At 33.1% G+C, this 14,251-nt stretch overlaps 5 protein-coding genes across 5 annotated transcripts in view; 4 read left to right on the plus strand and 1 right to left on the minus strand.

The window, feature by feature from the left end:
* Positions 1-14,251, minus strand: part of LOC103524374 — a 39,700-nt gene that overhangs the window by 5,541 nt on the left and 19,908 nt on the right. The gene's annotated exons all lie outside the window — the stretch shown is intronic.
* On the plus strand, positions 55-1,716 carry LOC103524375 (longitudinals lacking protein, isoforms N/O/W/X/Y-like). The gene is made up of 3 exons (XM_026833471.1): positions 55-73; positions 840-1,061; positions 1,490-1,716. The coding sequence occupies exons 1-3, from the start codon at positions 55-57 to the stop codon at positions 1,714-1,716; spliced, it is 468 nt and encodes a 155-aa protein (XP_026689272.1).
* LOC113473937 (myoneurin-like) lies at positions 3,091-5,332 on the plus strand. Its single transcript, XM_026833472.1, has 4 exons — positions 3,091-3,336; positions 4,192-4,476; positions 4,611-4,931; positions 5,291-5,332. The coding sequence occupies exons 1-4, from the start codon at positions 3,118-3,120 to the stop codon at positions 5,330-5,332; spliced, it is 867 nt and encodes a 288-aa protein (XP_026689273.1). The 5' UTR covers positions 3,091-3,117.
* LOC113473954 (zinc finger X-chromosomal protein-like) lies at positions 6,001-6,487 on the plus strand. Its single transcript, XM_026833500.1, has one exon. The coding sequence runs from the start codon at positions 6,162-6,164 to the stop codon at positions 6,384-6,386; it is 225 nt and encodes a 74-aa protein (XP_026689301.1). The 5' UTR covers positions 6,001-6,161; the 3' UTR covers positions 6,387-6,487.
* Positions 10,970-13,449, plus strand: LOC113473938 (B-cell lymphoma/leukemia 11A-like). Its single transcript, XM_026833473.1, has 2 exons — positions 10,970-11,095; positions 12,974-13,449. The coding sequence occupies exons 1-2, from the start codon at positions 10,980-10,982 to the stop codon at positions 13,266-13,268; spliced, it is 411 nt and encodes a 136-aa protein (XP_026689274.1). The 5' UTR covers positions 10,970-10,979; the 3' UTR covers positions 13,269-13,449.

Raw genomic sequence — 14,251 nt, forward strand, 5'->3', positions numbered from 1 at the left:
GCTCTGTATGTAGAACCGTTCCTGTGCAATGTACTCTGGTTCCTGTGATGCGAAATGCTTCTGCTTCTAGAACGTGAACGGAAATAAGGACTATTATTATCATGCATTGAAACTTTGTGTACATTTGTAGATTGCATAGACGCGTGACCAATGCATTTACAGTTCCAAACAAGCTTGTGATTTGAAGAAACATATCCGAATTCGTCATTAAAAACATAATAGGGAGTATCCAGCGCTAGCTCACAGAATAGATAGCATTTTAAAAATAAATTACTGGATTATAGAATAAATAACTTTCAATATAAAGAGTGTTTTAGTTGAAAACTGAATATTTTGTTCAGAAAAAAAAGAAGTCCTTTTTCACATATGTATCCTCCCATTGATGTAAGTATTATGCAATCTGAATTTTGATTTTTCAGAATACCAATGCTATCATTATTATTATTATTATTATTATTATTATTATTATTATTATTATTATTATTATTATTATTCATTGTCATGCATGAAATTTGGACCATGTGTTAAGTTATACATGTTTATTATGCCTGCGAAATTCCGAAGTTCTAGCTTTAACGGAAGGGGTGGTACTTTTTACTTTCCTTTTATATTTCATTTTATATTTTTTTTTCTCTTTTCTACTGTATTTGATTGTTGTTTGTGTTTGTTTAGTTTTAGTGTATTTTTTTCTATTGTAACTTTTGTATAAAGGGTTAGTCCCGTAAATAAATAAATAACAACGGTAAAAAATTGCGCCTTTTAGCTAATTTCATTTAGTAAAAGAAAAGTGAAAGTCATAAAATTCACCTAACATTGAATTTCTTTTTTTCCCGTTCCAGACAGTTTTTCCAGTGGCGCATCGTTCAGTTCCTTCAAACCACTTCAATCTGCTCTGTTCATGTGCGAATCCTGTCACAAAACATACAAAGCCAAAGGCTCTCTGGAAAGACACAAGAAATTCGAGTGCGGAAAAGAGGCCGGTCTGCAATGTCCATTTTGTCCGTATAAGTCGAAACACAAATCCAATTTGAAGACCCATATGGCTATTCGACATCAGAATGGTCTCCACGTGTGATTTGTTTTACCAGACTTTTGACATTGTTTTTATTTAACTTCAGAGCTATCTTTTTACGAGTATTTTAATACTGTCGAACCTGAATATAAGAGAACTGGATATTATAAGAGAAAATTTTCTGGGCCCTTCATGCTGGACCTCGATATAAAAGAAATTGGATAAAGTGGAAACCTGGATATAAGAGAAAAAAAGGGTGGTCCCCTGGATTCTCTTATATCCAGGTTCGACTGTATCTGTTATTTGTGGCAGTTTTACCGGGCCAATGGATTTTTCAATGTTGGCACACTTGTGATTCTTGCTTGAATGACAATAATATGGATTGTTGCACTTGTAATTTATAACTCGTAATTGAATACCAGTTTTTCTCCACTGTAAAGCACTCTCATGTCACTGGTTTTCTTCGATTATTTCCAGACTTCACCAACGCTTTCGTTTCGTACCGTAATTTCTCTCTCAGGGGGACACAAAATTCCCTCTTTGCTTGTGACGTGTGCCACAAATCGTACAAAAATCGCAAAACTCTGGTCCGACACAAGGACTATGAATGTGGCAAGGAGCCACATCTTCAATGTTCTTACTGCACGTATCGCACAAAACATAATTGCTCTCTGAAAACGCATATGGCCATCAGACACTCGTAAGGCTGATTTACTTTGAGGTCGTATTGTGTATTTTATTGAACGAAGAAGAACTCAATATGTAAAGTGAAGGAAAAATGTAGATCGAATATGTTTTATTGGAAAAATTACTGAGAAAGCCAGTCTTTCTGAGACTCAATATTTTACGGGCGAATGTAAATTCCCCCGATTTCATGTAAATTCCCCCGATTTCAAAATTACTTCCTGTAGGGTCATATGTAAAGAATTGAAGAGGAATTATTAGCAGGAGGAGGCGGTTGTGTAGGTATCAGTTGAACTGGTGGAAGTGTAAAAGTCACTGTTTTCACCTTCTTGGGTGTCTCCTCCAGGTTGAATACTTTACATTTATAAATATTTAAAGTCGCTTTTTTACTTTACATTTCCCCCGATTACGAAAAAAAGGTATATGTAAACTCCCCCGATGGTAGAACCTGGATTTGACTTTCTTTCTGATTTCTGATGCTATTTATTTGAACATATGAAACATAATGCATCCGTAAAAACATGAATATTTGGATGCGAAGAATTAAAATATATAGAGAGATGTGAATCAAAAATATGAAACATATTGCATCCGTAAAAACATGAATATTTGGATGCGAAGAATTAAAATATATAGAGAGATGTGAATCAAATGACTTATAATTTCTAAACACCAAAAGATGTTTACCACGCCCAAACTAATAGGTAATTAAACATGAAATGTCCAAATCATTGTTTATCACACATTTTCCTCTTTCTATCTTCAAGTATCGGGGGAATTTACATAGTACACATTTCGGGGGAGTTTACCATTTGAGACTCAGGTAGTCGATTTCATTTTCGGGGGAATTTACATCCGGAAATGAGGACCCTTGAAAAAATCGGGGGAATTTACATACAGCCTTTTTTACTTTACGGTAATTTATAAAAATAAATATGGGTTCTTGCCAGATCTATATATTCAGTATGATTTCCCTTTCGTAAATATTTTTTCACCTGCCAGATTTTTTTTTCTTTTTTGTGCTGAAATCAGCTAAAAAATTATCTAGAGGTGAATAATTTTTGAGAGGACTCTATGTATAAGAAATTTAGTATACCTTCTGAATAAATAATCTTAGAAGCAATACCGATACCTCCTTGTTAATTCATTTTAATCTAACGTCCTAGCTTCGAGTGCCACTGCGGGCACAATTGAAAAAAATATTTTGTTTTTAATTTTTTTGTTGCAAATTTAATGTTCTTACTTGTCAATTTTGCTAAGTTTTGTGCTCTATAACTGTTTCTGTCTTTTCAGATTTCTTACAGACTTGTATGATGTTCAAATACCTTCAGGGTTGCAAATTTAATGTTCTTACCTGTCAATTTTGCTAAGTTTTGTGCTCTATAACTGTTTCTGTCTTTTCAGATTTCTTACAGACTTGTATGATGTTCAAATACCTTCAGGCTCAGAGAATGAGCCGGTACAGTTCTGTGTTCAATTGTGAAACCTGTGGCAAATCCTATAAAAACAAAGTCTCACTCAATCGTCACAGGAGAATCGAGTGCGGTAAAGAACCAAATCTTCAATGCTCCTATTGCCCGTATCGGACCAAACATAATTGTAACTTGAAAACCCACATTGCTCTTAAGCACTCATCCACATAGAGAATGTGCTATATTTCAAAGCAGAATTGAAAAGGTTCTCCTTGGCTGTAAAGGTACCAGGAATTATTTCGATGACATGGCATCTCCCAAATCCTATTTTTTATGATCTGCGGGGGAGGATTGATGTACATATAGTTGTTTAATGGCCAGTGAGCTTGCATTAATAAATATTTATTCTGGATACATAAACTACTAAAGAAAACACGGAAAATTATGTAATGAAAAGCCTGTTCAATAAAAGACGATTATTTTTGTGTCTCTACAATTGAGCCGAAGCTACAAGGATTAATCTCAGCAAGCTGTAACAATAACAAGGTGCAGCTTAACAAGGTCAAGAAGGAACATAGCTTATTTTTTTTACATTTGACATGTACATATCACGACAAAAAATAAATTAATTTGTAGGAATCTATTAGCTTTAGTAAAATGTACATAAAGTGATAATCACAAATAAACCGTCCAAATTCTTATTTTATACACTGATTACTTTCAATGTTATTTTTTCCTCGTATTATTACACTTTGGAGGTGATATATTTAATAGGACGCCCGGAGTTATTGATAGTTTTATTTCAGCTTTTGAAGACTCGTAATCTGTAGTTTTTCTGGGAAAGGGTAAATTTTATTATTATCAATAAACTAGAATTTCTCACTTTTCCAAACAATATGCAGCAATGAATTGCTTTGGGGACGCCCGGAGTTATTGATAGTTTTATTTCAGCCTTTGAAGACTCGTAATCTGTCGTTTTTCTGGGAAAGGGTAAATTTTATTATTATCAATAAACTAGAATTTCTCACTTTTCCAAACAATATGCAGCAATGAATTGCTTTGGAACACAATATTTTCAAATTAAAAGTTATTTTTCCAGATTATCTTTGCCAGTTTTGCAGAAAATACATCTCTGAGCTCACATTACTTGGTCACTGTCAGCAATGTGTTTTTCCCAACAGACCCGACAGGAGTTACAAATTCGTGTGCTTTTCTTGCGACTATCATACGAATCACAGTCTTACAATGCAATATCATATTCGAAAGCATACCGGCGAGAGACCATATAAATGTGAGCTGTGTTCATACAGGTGTAAACAAGCCAGTGATTTGCGGAAACACGCCCGGATTCGTCATAATTATGATTATTGAACAAACATATTGCATTAAATGAAAGAAACAAAAAAATCTCTCTCTCTCCCTCCCTCTCTCTCTCCCTCCTTCTCTCCCCCCCCTCTCTCTCTCTCTCTCTCTCTCAATAATAAATCATTATGAATTTCAAATTTTCAGAATATCTCTGTCAATATTGTCGTACGTACATCACCGAACTTGATTTGCTCAATCATAGTAAGCTTTGTAATTTCACTTATAGACCCGACAATAGTTTCAAATTTGTGTGCTTCTCCTGTGATTATCACACTTGTCATGGTAGTACAATGCAATTTCACATTCGAAAACATACGGGCAACAAACCGTATAAATGTGACCACTGCACTTACAGATCTAAACAAGCTTGTGATTTGAGAAAACATGTTCGAATTCGTCATCCGACATCCACACTTGTCATGGTAGTACAATGCAATTTCACATTCGAAAACATACGGGTAACAAACCGTATAAATGTGACCACTGCACTTACAGATCTAAACAAGCTTGTGATTTGAGAAAACATGTTCGAATTCGTCATCCGACATTGAAAAAAATATAAATAATATTTCGTAAACTGAATGAACGGTGAATAAAAAAATATTCCTGAAAACCGCCAAAAAGTGGTCGAAAGACGCGGAATGCAAAATAAATTCGGGTGGGTAAATAATGGCGTTACAAAAACGACACGATTCTGAAAAAAATAAAGAGTGAATATATGTTTACATGAATGCAAAATAAATTCGGGTGGGTAAATAATGGCGTTACAAAAACGACACGATTCTGAAAAAAATAAAGAGTGAATATATGTTTACAGCTCATGGATTATAAGGAGTGTATATTCCGACGGATGATGTAGAGAAAATACGTTTCAACTTTTTTTTTATATACCATTATTATTTTTTATTAAATTGCTTTAGAAAAAGAACTCATCGTGTCTAAACCAAGATTTGAGATTATGTATGCAACAATACTCATGGATTATAAGGAGTGTATATTCCGACGGATGATGTAGAGAAAATACGTTTCAACTTTTTTTTATATATACCATTATTATTTTTTATTAAATTGCTTTAGAAAAAGAACTCATCGTGTCTAAACCAAGATTTGAGATTATGTATGCAACAATTTAACATGTGTGCTCAAATTAGAACTTTGCTTGAATCTCTTCCCACAGTGAGAACATTTATAAGGTTTCTCCCCTGTATGAATTCTTATATGGCTCTGCATATGTTGACTCGAATTAGTTCTGTAGTTGCATCCAAAGCATGTAAACCTGTACTCATCATTATTTGATCTGAGAGAGTAAGGGCATGTTCTACAATGATCCAATAACTTCGACTTCGATAGATAATCCTTACAATGATAGCATTTTGTATGGTCTGAAACGACGATATAAGTTTATTGTAGTTAAATAAGGCAACCGTTCTAAACAATAGTGAACCTGAATTTAAAAAAAAAAAAAAAAATTTAATTCTAAAGAAAAACTACTTCCCGGCATTTTTTATTTTCCTGAATTCGGATAAGCAGCAAAGCTGCAAAGATATCAGATAATTATCGGCTAATAGGCTAACCATAACACTGCCTTATTATTATTAATTTTTTTTTTAGATATATTCTCTTGTGACTACTGTCAGCAAGGTATTCATATATCTCAAATAGTAGATCACTGCAGAACTTGCTACAAAATGTCTCGACCCAGTCCGGACTACAAGTATGTTTGTTTCAAATGCTCCCACCACACGAGTGTCACTCAGAGAATGGAATTTCACGTGAGAACACACACGGGAGAGAAACCGTTTGGATGCGAACATTGCGATTACCGGAGTAAGCAGCCCAATGATCTGACCAGACATATGAAACTACGCCACCCAAACGTACCAGTGAAGTGGAAGTATAAGAAAAGAAAGTAAACGGGATATCATGCCAGATAACACAAAAGCAAATTACATTAGTTTCATTCCTTTAGGATTAGGAAATTTAAAATATAAATTGTTTATTGTTATTATTCTAATTATGCTCATTTTTCAGCTTATTCAGGTGGTTATTATATTTGTAGATCGTAGGTACTTAAAATGGCGAGATGTAGGCGATTATTCGGTCAGACACTCACCACGCACAACGTACCATCATTTCCGGAACTGATCCAATGTGCTTTAGTCGCTGGCTACTTTTTGTCAATGTAAATATTAGTTTAATATAAAAAAATAATACATACTTACATGTGTTTTGAGTTTTAAGTAGGTAAATGATTACTATACCCTTATTACCCATACACTTTGATTCATGATATTTCATTCATATTTAAGAGGAAATGATCGAAATAACCGTCCAGTGATCAGTCCGGAACTGATCCAATGTGCTTTAGTCGCTGGCTACTTTTTGTCAATGTAAATATTAGTTTAATATAAAAAAATAATACATACTTACATGTGTTTTGAGTTTTAAGTAAATGATTACTATACCCTTATTACCCATACACTTTGATTCATGATATTTCATTCATATTTAAGAGGAAATGATCGAAATAACCGTCCAGCGTCTCCTGCTAAGTATACCTACGTACATTTAGAATAACATTTATTCTAACCTTTTAAAATGTTAAACATTCCAGAGTCTGACGTTCTGTGTGAACACTGTCAATCCAGAATTTCCCATTCATCTATCCTCGATCATTGCGCAACATGCCCTAATGTTCTTCGGCCCAATATAGAATACAAATTTGTCTGCTACAAATGTGCCTATCGTACCCACGTTAGTCGAAGAATGGGGCATCACATTAAAAGACACACGGGAGAAAAGCCATATAAATGTGATTATTGTGATTATAGATGTATTCAACCTTATGATTTAACCAAACATTTGAAAATACGTCATAAAGACTTATGAAAAGAGTTGTAATAAGCTTATTTTTAACAATTTAGCTTTTATAATTCCACAAGTAGGAAAAACAATACTTCATAAGAATTATACATATAAGTGGTAGAAGACATCCAATTCCAATCGAGAATTGACATCAGGCTTATTTTTAACAATTTAGCTTTTACAATTCCACAAGTAGGAAAAACAATACTTCATAAGAATTATACATATAAGTGGTAGAAGACATCCAATTCCAATCGAGAATTGACATCATGACAAAATTTCATATAAAATATAGTACCTGGATCCGAGTACCCAATGTGATTGAAACAGTCGTTTATTTGTTTGTTTCAATTTGTTTATTTTCGAAAGATAATTATCTCCAAAACTTCATTTCTCATGTTTATAATTTTAACTCGTTTTACAGAACATGTGAATTGTAAAAACTGCCACTCAAATATTTCGCATGCCGATATTATCAATCACTGTATAACTTGCCGTTATATGCCTCGACCAAACAATGATTATAAATTAGTGTGCTATAAATGTGACTATCATACTATGCTCAATCATAGAATGAGAGAGCATATTAGAATCCATGTGGACGAGAAACCATATAAATGTTGCTGCTGTTCGTATGAAAGTAGATTTCATTCGAACTTAATAAGACATTTGAAAACACAACACTAGGTTTTTTATAATGAACTTTTTTTGTAGTAATATTTCAAGCATTAAATTACACCCCATGAAAATAATTTAATTAGACTCATTGCCTTTTAAATTAGTTTGTGTTTAGTTCAACAGGTTGTGCTTTTTCTATACCAAAATCCACGTTGTTTCTTACGAGTGATACTATCATGCTCTTGACCCCAATTATCAAACAGTGATAGTACTGATATTTATTTACAAAGAAGTATTGAGTACACATTATATTCTGCGTGACTTTTGAATCATTTTCATTGTTACATTTAGTTATCCCTTTGTTTTTCAGAAAGCTTTTATTTTAAAAACATTGTTTTCAAACACAACCCACACACTGACATTTGGATACGCACTACTATAGAGGATTTGATCCCTCCTTGGAATTCTAAAACTGAAAGAGACCAATATAGAGATCAGATCACACCAGTTGATCCTCTAGGTACAGAGGTGGCAATTCCAACAAGGCGAACAAAAAGAGATCGTAAAATCCCGTCGAACTTGAGAAATTTCGTTTTAAATTAGGCCCCCGGCTATTTATTGTTGTCAGTTTATACCTCCTTAATGAAAACTTTCAATAGTCTGTGTTAACTTGGTCAGCCCCGTATTCAGGCTTACGGCAAGGGAGGCAAGATTTTGAAGATTGGGAGGGGTAGATGCTCCAATTTTTTACATTTCAAATTTCTATAATTTAGTATACTACTATCTGTCTTTGTTAGATCTATGGAAAATTATCAAGAAGTTTATATTTAGTTTTGACCATGGTCCTCTGAAAAATATCACCTCAATAAATTTGATAAAATACTAAATACATTAGTTTTAATTTTCATACATTAGTTTTACTATTATGACGAAATACACAGAGGTTCAAGAAACACCTTATAATACCAGACATACATATTACACAACACCAGAAAACAGAAACAATTATGGACAAACAACAATTAAATTTGAAGTTCCAAAATTACTTAATTCAATTCCTAATGAATTAAAGAATATTGAAAACAAAAATAAAATGAAGAAGGAAATACAAATACAAGAATACAACTATGAAATATAATGCAATCAAGTCGGAAGAAAGAAGAATTTTAATGTAATAAATCATACAGAAGAAAACCGTTTCTGAAAAGTACCAATGAGTACTTAAATAGTTGCCTTTTAAATTAGTTTGTGTTTAGTTCAACAGGTTGTGCTTTTTCTATACCAAAATCCACGTTGTTTCTTACGAGTGATACTATCATGCTCTTGACCCCAATTATCAAACAGTGATAGTACTGATATTTATTTACAAAAGTATTGAGTACACATTATATTCTGCGTGACTTTTGAATCATTTTCATTGTTACATTTAGTTATCCCTTTGTTTTTCAGAAAGCTTTTATTTTAAAAACATTGTTTTCAAACACAACCCACACACTGACATTTGGATACGCACTACTATAGAGGATTTGATCCCTCCTTGGAATTCTATCCCTGAAAAAGACCAATATAGAGATCAGATCACACCAGTTGATCCTCTAGGTACAGAGGTGGCAATTCCAACAAGGCGAACAAAAAGAGATCGTAAAGAAGTATTGAGTACACATTATATTCTGCGTGACTTTTGAATCATTTTCATTGTTACATTTAGTTATCTCTTTGTTTTTCAGAAAGCTTTTATTTTAAAAACATTGTTTTCAAACACAACCCACACACTGACATTTGGATACGCACTACTATAGAGGATTTGATCCCTCCTTGGAATTCTAAAACTGAAAGAGACCAATATAGAGATCAGATCACACCAGTTGATCCTCTAGGTACAGAGGTGGCAATTCCAACAAGGCGAACAAAAAGAGATCGTAAAATCCCGTCGACCTTGAGAAATTTCGTTTTAAATTAGGCCCCCGGCTATTTATTGTTGTCAGTTTATACCTCCTTAATGAAAACTTTCAATAGTCTGTGTTAACTTGGTCAGCCCCGTATTCAGGCTTACGGCAAGGGAGGCAAGATTTTGAAGATTGGGAGAGGTAGATGCTCCAATTTTTTACATTTCAAATTTCTATAATTTATTATACTACTATCTGTCTGTGTTAGATCTATGGAAAATTATCAAGAAGTTTATATTTAGTTGACCATGGTCCTCTGAAAAATATCACCTCAATAAATTTGATAAAATACTAAATACATTAGTTTTAATTTTCATGCATTAGTTTTACTATTATGACGAAATACACAGAGAGGTTCAAGAAACACCTTATAATACCAGACATACATATTACACAACACCAGAAAAAAGAAACAATTATGGACAAACAACAATTAAATTTCAAGTTCCAAAATTACTAAATTCAATTCCTAATGAATTAAAGAATATTGAAAACAAAAATAAAATGAAGAAGGAAATACAAATACAAGAATACAACATGAAATATAATGAAATCAAGTCGGAAGAAAGAAGAATTTTAATGTAATAAATCATACAGAAGAAAACCGTTTCTGAAAAGTACCAATGAGTACTTAAATAGGAACAAATGATAGATATTTTTAAAGTTTATTAAATAAACCATTCTCGTTATTATTATTATACTCATTACGAAGTCTTTGACTACATCCAGAAAAAATACAAAACTTGTTTAATGTAGAACTAAAATTTCTTGTTCAATTTACAGATGTAATTCCTTGTGAACACTGTCAACTTTACTTTCCCCGATTGGACATACTCAATCATTGCGAAACATGTCCGCTTATGATACGACCAACTTCTAGTCACAAGTTTATCTGTTACAGGTGTAACTATCATACCCATATACGTCGAAATATGGGCTATCACATTAGAACTCATACTGGAGAAAGACCATATAAATGCGACCAATGCTCTTATAGATGCATACAGCCTTATGATCTCACCAAACATATAAAAATACGCCATCAGATGTAAACTCCATACCCATATACGTCGAAATATGGGCTATCACATTAGAACTCATACTGGAGAAAAACCATATAAATGCGACCAATGCTCTTATAGATGCATACAGCCTTATGATCTCACCAAACATATAAAAATACGCCATCAGATGTAAACTAATAAATTTATGAACAAAGAAAAGCTCTTAAGGTGCCAAAACTCTGTAGACTTTTTCGCTAGATTTGGTCTCGCTAGACCACTCTACCGAGTGCTCTATGACCTATGTACACTACTCTCCGAACTTGGCAGACTCCGTAGAGAGTGATCTCGCGAGACCAAGTCTAGTGAAAAAGTCTACAGTGTACTGGCACCGTTACAGATGCATACAACCTTATGATTTGTCTTAAAAAATGCGCTACCACATACATGTACTCAATGAGAACATTGAACGGAAAATTGGAAAATTAAAATTTTCTGGATAAAATAGTCAATTGCTGTGATTTTTTGTATTCCATAGGCTGAGTTACTTAACCGTTGTTGATGTGTCTACATGTTTCGGCCAAATAAGCAGTACAATTTTGTTTTGTTCTTATATCCGTCCAACGTTAAAATACCTCCGAATACACAGTTTGTTCATGAAACTACATCCCTTGTGCATTGATTCATTTAATTTAGCGGCTTTTTCATGCCTCGAAGGGTCCCAGGTAGGCGGATTCCTGAAGCTCCTTCAAATAGCGCGTCGTCGCCTTTTTGACGGCAATGATGGTTCCATGATGGCGTAGCTTGAGGGAAGATTTGACTTCAGACACGTAAAAACGTGTGTAGAAGCAACGTCTGGACTGTACAGGGGTCGGGGAATAGTTTGGGTAAGATACCACAAGGGAACATAACACAGAATATAATACAAACTCCATCCTAGAAAGAAAGAAAGAAAGAAAGAAAAAAAAAAAAAAAGTTTGAGAAGTTTGTATTGTTTTCAGTTCAGTTCCATTCTTCCCATGTATTTTTTCCGTAATTTTGTAAGGTTTGTGTGACATAAAAAAAAAATCCTCACAGATTCATTGTTTTTTTTTTCTATTTTTAAATTGTGTAGGTATTCGAGTAAAAAAAGAAAGGTGTAGAGAGAAAGATGAGAGTGTAGAGAGAAAGATGAAATTGAATGACCTTGAGGGATCAGCATCTAAATATGTAAATATTTTTCTAGGGAAATGTGAAAGAGAACTACCTAGGGAAACTTAGTAAGGAACTTGAACAGAAACTCGAGCAAATACGAGTATGAATCAAATACAAGTAAATCATTAGTAAAATTTTCTAAGCGTAATTATTTTCATATTTCAGACGGATTTATATGTAGACATTGCCATTCTTATATACCACATGTAGAATTATTAAATCACTGTAAGTCTTGTGCTTACATGACTAGACCAACTATTGATTACAGATTTCTATGCTTCAAATGTGACTACCATTCACGTTTAAGTAATTCAATGCTACAACATATTAGAAGGCACATGGGATGTAAACCATACAAATGTGATTATTGCTCTTATAGATCTTCGCAATCTTGTGATCTAACCAAACATATGAATATACGTCACCACATGAGCACAAAGTAAACATATGACACCATGGTACAAAATATTTGATTTCAATTCTAGATAATAATCGGTTTAACCATAATAGAATCAATAACTGTGGATGCAATATGAAATTAGGAAGGTTTAGCTTTGTAATTACGTAGAAAATTGGCTGTTGAAAGCAATTAAATTTAATAAAGTGATTGTTTTTTCTACTTTAAGTAAGTCTTTTATTTTTATTTGTGAATTTTATCTCCTTAATTATGTGCTAGGTATTTGTTCCTAGTTCCTAGCAAATGTATGGTACCAATATAAACTCCGATTTAAATTATAAACATTTCAGGTATGTTTTAAGTAAGTTTTTTTATTTTTATTTGTGAATTTTATCTCCTTGATTATGTGCTAGGTATTTGTTCCTAGTTCCTAGCAAATGTATGGTACCAATATAAACTCCGATTTAAATTATAAACATTTCAGGTATGTTCCAGTGTAAACATTGCAATGATCTTGTTTCACAACCGAACCTGCTCGATCATTGCAAAACCTGTTCATTTGCACGTAGACCAAGCATTGCGTACAGGTATGTGTGCTTTTCTTGCGACTATCACAGCTACAAAAGCCAGAATGTTCTTTTTCATATGAGGAAACACACCGGAGAAACACCGTATAAATGTAACCTTTGTGCGTATAAAACCAAGTATCCTTCTGATTTAAAGAAGCACATCAAAATCCGCCATGAGACTGATGGGTTTTACTCGTATATTTGAAAGTTATCAATTCTTTTTAAATGCATTTTATAGGCTGTTGCAAACTTGTTTTAAGGAAATCAACATTTATTATTCGGGTTTTCATTATGTCCTTTACATCACAGTATGAAAATAAAAATAAATAAAACAAATATTTTCTCAAGAATTGTATTTTTAGTATCTACCAACTATGAATATGAAATTCATGTTTTAATTTCAACTGAAATTTTCTTTTTTCTGATTGACTCTTTGATATAGGATAAATGTACCGAAAGGTAAGTACTTGAAAATATTTTCCCTCCATCATTCTATTTTTAGTTTCCTATTGCATTTCAGATAATGCTCAATGTATACATTGTCATTCTTATATTTTTGTCTCTGACTTACTGGATCACTGTCGAATGTGCCTAAGTGTGGTATGTGAATTGTAAAAACTGCCACTCAAATATTTTGCATGCCGATATTATCAATCACTGTATAACTTGCCGTTATATGCCTCGACCAAACAATGATTATAAATTAGTGTGCTATAAATGTGACTATCATACTATGCTCAATCATAGAATGAGAGAGCATATTAGAATCCATGTGGACGAGAAACCATATAAATGTTGCTGCTGTTCGTATGAAAGTAGATTTCATTCGAACTTAATAAGACATTTGAAAACACAACACTAGGTTTTTTATAATGAACTTTTTTTGTAGTAATATTTCAAGCATTAAATTACACCCCATGAAAATAATTTAATTAGACTCATTGCCTTTTATATAATGAACTTTTTTTGTAGTAATATTTCAAGCATTAAATTACACCCCATGAAAATAATTTAATTAGACTCATTGCCTTTTAATACGTTTGCTTTGCCTGTAATCATACCAACCGATTGCGAAGCAACATGGAATACCATATCAAAGCTCACACGGGCGAGAAACCATTTAAATGTGACTATTGTCCGTATAAATGTAAACAGGTGTATGATTTAAAGAAACATATACAAATCAGA

The sequence above is a fragment of the Diaphorina citri genome, unplaced genomic scaffold, assembly GCF_000475195.1.
Source record: "Diaphorina citri unplaced genomic scaffold, Diaci psyllid genome assembly version 1.1 scaffold95, whole genome shotgun sequence".
Taxonomy (NCBI): Eukaryota; Metazoa; Arthropoda; class Insecta; order Hemiptera; family Psyllidae; genus Diaphorina; species Diaphorina citri.

Excerpts from the sequence above, each read along its gene's own strand:
- LOC113473937 (XM_026833472.1), top strand. The coding sequence starts at position 3,118 with ATGATGTTCAAATACCTTCAGGCTCAGAGAATGAGCCGGTACAGTTCT. Across the intron at positions 3,337-4,191 it reads CTCTTAAGCACTCATCCACA|AAAGTTATTTTTCCAGATTA; the intron begins TAGAGAATGTGC and ends ATTTTCAAATTA. Across the intron at positions 4,477-4,610 it reads TTCGTCATAATTATGATTAT|TTTTCAGAATATCTCTGTCA; the intron begins TGAACAAACATA and ends ATGAATTTCAAA.
- LOC113473954 (XM_026833500.1), top strand. The coding sequence starts at position 6,162 with ATGTCTCGACCCAGTCCGGACTACAAGTATGTTTGTTTCAAATGCTCC.
- LOC103524375 (XM_026833471.1), top strand. Across the intron at positions 1,062-1,489 it reads GGCTATTCGACATCAGAATG|ACTTCACCAACGCTTTCGTT; the intron begins GTCTCCACGTGT and ends GATTATTTCCAG.
- LOC113473938 (XM_026833473.1), top strand. The coding sequence starts at position 10,980 with ATGGGCTATCACATTAGAACTCATACTGGAGAAAAACCATATAAATGC. Across the intron at positions 11,096-12,973 it reads ATAAAAATACGCCATCAGAT|TTCAGGTATGTTCCAGTGTA; the intron begins GTAAACTAATAA and ends AATTATAAACAT.